The sequence below is a fragment of the Branchiostoma floridae genome, chromosome 5 (genome assembly GCF_000003815.2).
Source record: "Branchiostoma floridae strain S238N-H82 chromosome 5, Bfl_VNyyK, whole genome shotgun sequence".
NCBI lineage: Eukaryota > Metazoa > Chordata > Leptocardii > Amphioxiformes > Branchiostomatidae > Branchiostoma > Branchiostoma floridae.
In genome coordinates this window covers 5,408,333-5,417,330 of record NC_049983.1, presented here as the reverse complement: position 1 = coordinate 5,417,330, position 8,998 = coordinate 5,408,333, and the positions used below count along the sequence as shown (strand labels likewise).

Sequence of the window (8,998 nt, the reverse complement as noted above, 5' to 3'; positions counted from 1 at the left end):
ATTTCTTGAAATTTTGTTCCCATACATTAAGGACATCATTAGGATAAGTGTGTTTTATGCCATTTTTATCCATAACAATGTTTAGGTTTTTTATCATCTCCATGAAAAATGTAGGCATAGTTTTGGGTGTGTCTGTGTTCCCGGATATTTTTGGTCAGCTCAAGAACCTCAGGATGGATTATGATGATTTGGTATGTGGGTAGGTGTTAGGAAGACAAAGGTCAAGGTCAATTTTGGTATGTGACCTTGGTACTGCAGCAAAAACTGCAAATGTGCTGTGGTCTTGATTCTTGGTGGCAGATAGCTTATGACGTAAGGAATAGGTGGTGTATGTTTGGGTCCCCTAGCAGGTTGCTCTCGAACTACTGGGGCGTTTCTTCAAAATCTTCTTAGGATAACTGAACAAGGGAACTGCAAATTTAGATGATATTTGGTATGTAGGTAGCTTTGACAGTGCAAATTGTGCAAACTGGCACTTAATTTGCATAACTAATGAGGGAATTCTGTATTAGTAGTGTTTTCCATTATAGGACTCAAATACCTGTACTATATTTAATTTGTGGCTGGAACATTAGCAGATAACAATTATGCAAATTCGACCCTAATTTGAATAATTAATATAAAAGCGCTATAATTCTTCTCAATGGTATATTATTGGACAATCAACATTGGGACCGGCATCAGTTATTTTAAGGTGTACATAACAAAGCATAGATTATGTAATTTAAATGTGGAAGTAATTTACAAAATCGGACCATTTCATGGAGAAATGAGGTCTCCTAACTCTTGCTTAGGCTTGTTTTCCATTTCACGCACTGTTTTGAATAGGTTATGCAAGTTATTAGCATAGTCTTTTTCCATAGATTGTACTTTGTGGTGCTTATGTTTCTTTATTTCATTCTTCACTACTGCTTTCATTCTTCTGTTCTGCTTCTGGTAGTTGTTTCTTGCACCTACATCCCCTGGGTGGTTCAACATGGCCTCCCTTCTTTCATTACAGACCCGTTCCACTCATAGAGGGAGCTCTCAACTTAACTATACTTCTTGTAGCCTACAACGTCTTTAATAGCTTTGCTCGTGGCTGACTGGAATTTTGCATATAGATCATTTATTTCCATATTACCCATTAGTAACATTGGTTCGAAAGGCTGTCTCAGGGTCTCTTAACTTTTCTATGTCGAAACGTTTAGGTAGTGTTCTTGGCTTCCTTTATGGGGTGGTGGACAACATAAGGTTCGCCAGGACTAGAGAATGGTCTGACCCAATATCTGCTGAATGATAAGAGAGACTGTTATTTACAGCATACTTCAATTCATCATTTACAATTACATAGTCTATTTGGTTTTTAGTTGACTTGTCTGGAGAGAACCATGTGGCTCGTCTGAGAGGTTTATGCTTAAACAAGGTGTTTGTTTTGGCAGATCCGTTTATAGCACAAAGCTCTAGCAGTTTCCAACCCCTGGGGTTTGTACTCCCAGGAAAGCCACTAGGGGGACCAAAATCTACTGATTTTTAGCTTTTGTAACACCTCACCAACTCATCAAGTATGAAACCAATCCATCCAGTCTTTCTTCAGTTATCTTGTTCACAGACACACAAACTGTAGCGAAAATACAACCTCCATGAAAAATTTCATGAAGGTAACAATGAGATGCATGACCTAATGGCTGATGAAAGATCAAAAACAGAGTGTTATTTTTCAATAGATGATAAATACGTATTAATATTCGGCGACTTTGTACCTCCATGAAATATTTACAGTTTTTGTAAATTTTATGAAAATGTTCATCATTGACTAACGTAAACATGTCACAAGTATAAAATTCCCATCATTTATCGGAAATCAAGAAACACAAAGACACAGACAAACAGAGACAAATGCAAAACTACAATGTTCGTTTTTCAAGGGCATACATGTAATAACCAGTGCTCTCAAATGTGCTGAAAAAAACTATGACCACAAATCTTGTTGGTGCACTTTTGGGCAATTATTTGTATTCAAAGAATATTCCAACATGCAATAGCTGGCTATCACAGTCTGTACTATTTTTAACCCGCAATGGACAATTCCCATCAAACACCATAACTGACAAATTGAACACCTCAGTCAAAAAACCACTTAGGACAGAAATGGCTATGCCTTCTTTTGTTGAAGGTCACCATCAACAGCACACTGTTGTTTGGGGAGGGGGAGGTGCCGCATCAGATTATTTTGTTGGAGGGCAGGGTGCACGTGTAGTGTAAAGCATGGTACGTACATTTGTACATGTATAACAAATAGGACTTTGCACTTGTGGAGTTCATTGTGAGTCTTGGCATAGTTGGCAGTGGTACAAGCTCCCTCACTACAATCACCCAAGCTTTATTCTTTCTGTTTTGATGATGATGATGATGATGATGACTGGTTTATTCAAACAACAATTCATATATACATGACCCAGATAGCAGCCCTAAGGCTGAATTGATAGGCACATTCACATTACAATTGGGATAAAATCTGTTTAAAATATTTACAGCATGTCATCATTAAAAGAAGAATTTTACTGAATAACGCTATTAAGTAATAAATAAACTATTCATACAGAGTCATCGTTTAGCAAGGAAACCATATAGTTAATCGGACTTCTCTTGAAACGAGTAGTATTCGCTTTCAGAGTCTGGAGCCTGTTACTAGACCGAGTCACTCTACCTGAGATCTGCCCACGGCATGGTGGGAGCCAGTTTCTGTAGATCGGGGATTTCCAGAGGGAGCTGGCATACGTTCTGCACAGTTCTTCTCGTCTCTGAGACAGAGGTGTGAGAGAAAGTTCAGTAAGTGCTGAGTTATAGCAGGTGTAGTTCTGTCCAAGGATTATCTTGCAGGCTCTCTTCTGTACTCTCTCTATTGCCTTAGATTCGGCTACAGTCAAACCTGGATGCCATACTTGGCATACGTATTCTAACACCGGGCGCACAAAACCGATGTAGATAAGAACAAGGTCAGAGGTGGTCAGACAATACTTGGACAGTGTTCTTAACATGTACAGTCTTCTGCTTCCCTTCCCTACAATCCCTTCAACATGTTTCGTCCACCTGAGGTTGCTTTGCAATGTAAGACCTAAAATACGTGCAAACTCGACGACCTCCAGCTGTGTAGGACCAACTGTGATCACAGGTGGGGGTGGGGGGTACTTCATGACGCAGAACAGGAGGACTTTGCATTTCGGCGGATTTAAGGTCATGTGGTTGTCATCAGTCCAACGGGCTAAGCCGTCAATGTCATCTTGAATGGTGGGCGCACTGAGCACATGTCGTGGCTCCAACAACGACAGGTCGTCGACATACTTGAAGGTGTCTGCTGTAGATTGATCGGCAGGAACCGCGTCATTCACAAGTACCAAGAATATCAATGGCCCTAGCTTGGTACCTTGAGGTACTCCACATGTTAATGTCTGCCATTCAGAAACTTCACCTTGGTACTTGACGCGCTGGCGCCGTTCGGTGAGAAAACTGATGATCCATGGGACGACAGACGGGCGCACTCCGAGCTCGATCAGTTTGTTGACGGCAGTTTGGTGATGGACAGAGTCAAAGGCGCGTGTGAAATCCGTGAGTACTAGTGTTGACACATGACTTCGTTTGTCAGCTGTTTCCAGCAGCTTGTGTGTCAGGAGCGTAAGGTAGTGTGTAGTGGACCGGCCACGCAGGGATCCATACTGTCGCGGGTCTACACTAGGAAGTATGTCCTTGAGACACCAGTCCGTAATGATACCTTCGCACACCTTGGCAAACACTGATGTCAGTGAGATGGGTCTTAGCTTTGACAGGCTAGGTGGCATCTCCTTCGGGACCGGTATGACATCCGCGTCTCTCCAAGCTTCAGGAACAACACCCTGACAGAGCGATGTGTTTATAATATCACACAGCGGTTGGCTCAGCTCAAAAGCGAACTCCCGGACAATTCTGGGGGAAATGTTGTCGCTGCCAGTAGCCTTTCCGATCTTCACCTGCTTAAGCCTGTGCCACATATCCCAGAAAGAGACAATGGGTGGTGGGGCTGGGGCAGGCAGGTACGCTGGGAGATCTTTGAGCTGCAGAGGGGCAGTAGTACTGGGAAGCCAATTTCGCCTAGCCCGTACAAGCTTTCCGGTGTATATTCCTTTACCGGCATATATTCCTTTCCCGGCATATTCCCTGTTAAAAATCGCGAATCGCCCTCCCCCCCCCCCCAAAAAAAAATTGCCAAGCTTCCCAGAGAGGCCGGTGAAGGAGGCTAGAGGGGCGTGTTGTTGTGATGCCGCTGCCAGGTGCATGTTGATGGCGTTTGCTACAGACTTGGGCGATGAAGACGGGACGCCGGGCACTTCAACACGAAGCTGTCCTTTGCTGCTATTGGTTAGCTCTTTAATGGCTTTGTACCATTTTCTGGGATCTGCCATTTTAAGGTGCTCAATCTTGTTCTTTTAGAAGGCTTTCTTCGAGGACTGAATGGTTTTAATGATCTTGTTACGAAGGTGTTTCCACTTAGGGTAATTTCCTTCAGCAAAGGCCCTCTGTCGGTCTCTGATCAGAGTTTTTAGATGTGGAGTTATCCAAGGCTTATCTTGCTTGTGGATTCGTACAGTCCTGGTAGGGAAGAAACTGTCCACTGCACTGAGGAGAGTGGTGTAGAACGCTGAGTACTTCTCCTGTGTGTTAACTGCACAGTACACTTCATCCCATGTATGCTGAGTAATCCAACATCCAAAGGCCCGCATGTCTGACTCACGCAGGGGGCGGACCTGTCTCTTTTGTGTCTCGTTACCGGTGTTAGGAGTTGGACTTCCCTCCCAGATAACGCAGTTGTGGTCGCTGTCGCCAATCGGGGGATCTGTTGTTGGTTCTTGGTAGTAAGAGGCTAAGCAGTGAGACGCAAGTATCTGGTCGAGGATGGCATTGTCACGAGTCGGCACCTTCACAAGTTGTGTCAGTGAGTGCTGCGAGCACAGGCCGGCAACGTCCAGGCGGTTAAGGTCTCCGAGGACAACCACTCCGACGTCTGGGTATTGTCTGCGAATGTCATCAATCGACTTAGACAAGAAATCCAGTAGTGCCTCTTCATGAGGTGAGTTGGGTGGATGGTAAACCGCACACAGAGCGATAGATGACACAGATCTCGGGAGCCAGTGGGGACGGATGTGCACCCAAACACACTCAAGTTCTGTTGGGACGGCAACGTCCATTTGCTTCGAGGGAATGTTCTCCTTAGTGTACACCGCGACTCCTCCTCCTCGCTTGTCACTTCTGCATTTAGAAAAGACGTTAAAACCCTGTATGGATGTCAGTTCGGCTGGTAGCTGTGGAGTAAACCATGTTTCAGTCACAACTGCGATGTCAACACTGGAAGTGGACAGGATCGCTTGAAATTCATCAAGCTTGTTTACAAGCGACCTGGTGTTGGTGAGCAGAATTCTTGGCATGTTCCGTGGCCGGTGGAATGTTTTCGCCCATTGTTCTGTTCTGACAGGAAGCAGCTGTGGTACATGCTTTGATTGGATGTAATTAGCGGGTGGTCTGTTCCCAATGACTGTTTGTATGTGTCGTGCATGGTTCCTACCGGTTTTACATCCTCTAGGTCTGCTCCTCCACTTCAGGATGCCCAGTCCTTGCAAGGTCGATCTCAGTTCTCGATTCATGGGTGAGGATGCTTTCCGTATGCTCTGCAAAAATCCGTCAGAATATCCCCAGGTGTGGTGAGCCGCCATTATTGCACTAGTGATGAAGACGCCAACGCAGACTAAAACGTTGCACAGCTTTAAAACTGGCAAGAAAACTCAGATCCATACAAAAACAGCAGGGGATGTTCAGAGCACATTCCAACGACGGAATATAGACTCTGGCTATTAAAACGGAGACTAAAAACGCTTAAAAGTGCCCTAAGGCAGAGACAGCAAAAAACATGGGGCTGCCTTTTAAAAGCGCCACCTATCATTATGAACACACATGCAACAAACACATTGGAAGCTTCTGCTTTGAGTGAAATTATAACACCCCTAGCACAGCTATATACACCTCCTCCTCAAATACTAACTGTACTTAGTGGATGTAGTCTTCAAAGCCTTTGGCCTGTTCGGAGAGGATTTCAAGGCCAAACAAAGCTAATTTATCATAATGGAGTCAGTCATTTATGTTCTGCAAAGTTACACTGTTCTTGATTGAGGTGTTCAAAATACATTGTAGAACAAGGCTGGGGCTTAATGTCATTTAAAGGGCATTGGTCCATTGTCAACCTCAGTATTTGTAAAAGTAGTCTTCAATACAGGCCAACTGATGCAATTGTAGTAAAGAAGTCTCTAGTTGAACACATTTGTAATTATCAGCCTTTTTCTGGTAAATGTAAAATTTGGGTATAGATACACAATAAGTAAAAGCCCAGACAAAGCAAGTCTGATCCTTTTTTGACCATTTAAAAGGTACTTTCTAAAATAGACAGGCATTTACTGTCGAAAAAGGTACAGAAGCATCATTACAAAAGTTGAAGCAGCAAAGACGTTTCAAACAATATTTTCAGGTAGTATTTTCAGGTTCAAATGAGATGATACACTTAAATAATGTTACTTTAAAAACATTCACAACTTAAGTACCACAACAAAAATGCATGGCAACCAGATTGTTCTCTTCCTTGGTTGCAGACAAATATTAAACAAATATGGCAATTACTACACATCATGCATTATATGAGAAATATTCACATGTATACGTATGTATATATACAATAATTTTGCCTCACCTGACTGATATCAGGTTTTTACCATTTCTACCAAATTTAGAAATCATATTTTGTTTTTAATTGTTACTTGACACTCAAGAACAAATCAGCAACATTTACTTTTCATGATGTAGTGTGTGTTGTAAAGCCAGTATCCTTTACTCTAGGCAAGGTATCAAGAACTGCCTACTTCCTTAACATGTAACAATTGCACCTCCTAGCTGTAAAAGGTACACTAAAAATAATTTTATATTCATGTAGATGAGGCAAGATCATGGGCATTTAAATACTGTGATCCAGGTTATTGGTTACAAAAATGAATGTGACTAAAACAGCTATTTCTCAGTTATCAGAGGCATATGTACAAGAAGTTAATGATACTAATCACTAGAATACAAATGTTACATTTTAAAGGGGACTCAACTCCATATGAGAGTGTCATGGTTCCGACTTTGCACTTGGTACTTGTAGCAGTTGCACGTTACAGCAACAATATTAACATTGTTTAACATTGTAACATGTATCTTCCAGATAAATAACCGTCAGGTGTATGATATTTATTGCAAAGAAACTATAGAACGATATTATGGGACGATATAAAAAAATAATGGGTTGATGTGAATTTGAATTTTGAAGTGAGTGTGAATTTTTTGCCTTGAGAAATTATTCTCTACTTGCTTGGAGCCCCAAATCATCCTAGATCTTAAGCAATTATCCCATCATGCAGTACATAGTGGTCTCTGTATGGGGGAAACTATTCAATTACTGGATTATACATCATCATTTTCTTGAATAATTATGATGAAATTTAATACATCTGGTTACCCTTGTTTGCACAAAACTGTGATCTTTCAGAAAACAAGTTTCTCAGGTTGAGTCCCCCTTAAGAAGAGTTGTTTAACCAACACATTCCTGACATACTATTAGACAGTTAGTTTCCATCAAGTCAGTCTTAAGCTTGATTAACAATTGCTCTTCAAATCAAGTGATAACTACAACAATGTTCATTTCAAAGTGACAGCTGTCAATCAGAGGCCACTGTAACAAAACACAAGCCAACAGATTTCTATCATTATGATGTAATTACCTTTTAGTGGAAGTTGTGGTATATCTTTTAGGGACGAATTACCCAGACAGCAACAATTACACACAACATCATTGTACACATGTACACTACCAGTTAAAATGGCTTAAGAGCTGTTCAATTGATTCTTTAAAAAAAAAATGTTCAAACTTATTGCATTACAAGTCCACATTGAAATTGTGGAGATGTTATGAAGACTTGAGGATGGTGCGCAGGTCCTCAGGTAAGGCCCGGATGATACCATCCAAGTGCAAGGTAAGTCGGTGAAGCACCTCATCTTTCACACACACCTTGTTGGAGGCTGCAAACCTCTGAGGGAGGAAGGAAGAGATGCTGTATCAGAATTTCTGCTTTCCTGTGTTCTCACTAGGATTTTTCACAGTGTAGGGGTCATTTTGTGCAGGAAAGCCATGAGGTAGTTGACGCAGGCGTGAACATTGTAGTGGTCTGGAGGAATCTGGCAAGAACAATGATATACATGGGACGAACAATTGTAACATTTCCTGACAGCCACTCATCGCAACAGAGAGGACCAGTCATCAGAATATGTTAGAATTGTTCATACCAACATCTGCTCATAGATATCAATAAAGAAAGGTATGCCAAATAGCAATTACTCAACTAACTGGATATAATTTTGGAAATGGTCAGATGTGTTAGGTAGCATACACCAGTGATTTGTGATTTATTTAATATCCGCATATATGTCATCAATAGAGTTAATTCCAGTTATCGCGGCCATGTTGGATTTCTGGGGTCATCCGGGGTCATGGTACAAGAACGAGGCTCCAGGTGGTGGCAGTTGGGTATTCTACAATATAGGCTGTATTGCAGACATAAGTATGACATTTTTGGGAGTACATTTCACCCGTCTAAGATTAAATACTGCACAATATATTCTTGTTATCTGTAAAAAATATTGCTTTGGACATTTGAACTCGATTTTGGTGATGTTTTTTATTAATTTTTCACATTTTTTTGATGGGTGACCTGAGAACAATTATTGTCAGTGTATATATCCTCCGTGTGCGCTGTGTATCAGTAACTATGATTAAACCCTGCAAAAACATGGAAATGTCGGGCTGACAGACCTTTGGGTACAAATTTAGAAGATATTTGGCAGTTGTGCTGATGATTTCTTGATGCCAAGAACCGTTCTGCGAATTACGCTCATATCATGCTGAACT

General features: G+C 41.6%; 2 protein-coding genes across 4 annotated transcripts in view; both read right to left on the bottom strand.

Moving 5' to 3' along the window:
* Positions 1 to 4,442: 4,442 nt before the first annotated feature.
* LOC118415623 lies at positions 4,443 to 5,438 on the bottom strand. The gene has a single exon (XM_035820331.1). The coding sequence runs from the start codon at positions 5,436 to 5,438 to the stop codon at positions 4,443 to 4,445; it is 996 nt and encodes a 331-aa protein (XP_035676224.1).
* A 980-nt stretch (positions 5,439 to 6,418) lies between these two features.
* The window catches only part of LOC118416041 (protein DENND6A-like), a 75,228-nt gene continuing 72,648 nt past the window's right edge, over positions 6,419 to 8,998 (bottom strand). For 2 of the 3 annotated variants that reach the window (XM_035821089.1, XM_035821088.1), the window contains one exon: positions 6,553 to 8,122. Coding sequence is in view for 2 of the 3 variants with exons in the window: in XM_035821088.1 (XP_035676981.1) it covers positions 8,000 to 8,122 (123 nt within the window). In the remaining variant the exon portion in view is untranslated. Of the gene's footprint in view, positions 8,123 to 8,998 lie in introns of all 3 variants that reach the window. The other variant, XM_035821087.1, reaches the window with a different exon arrangement.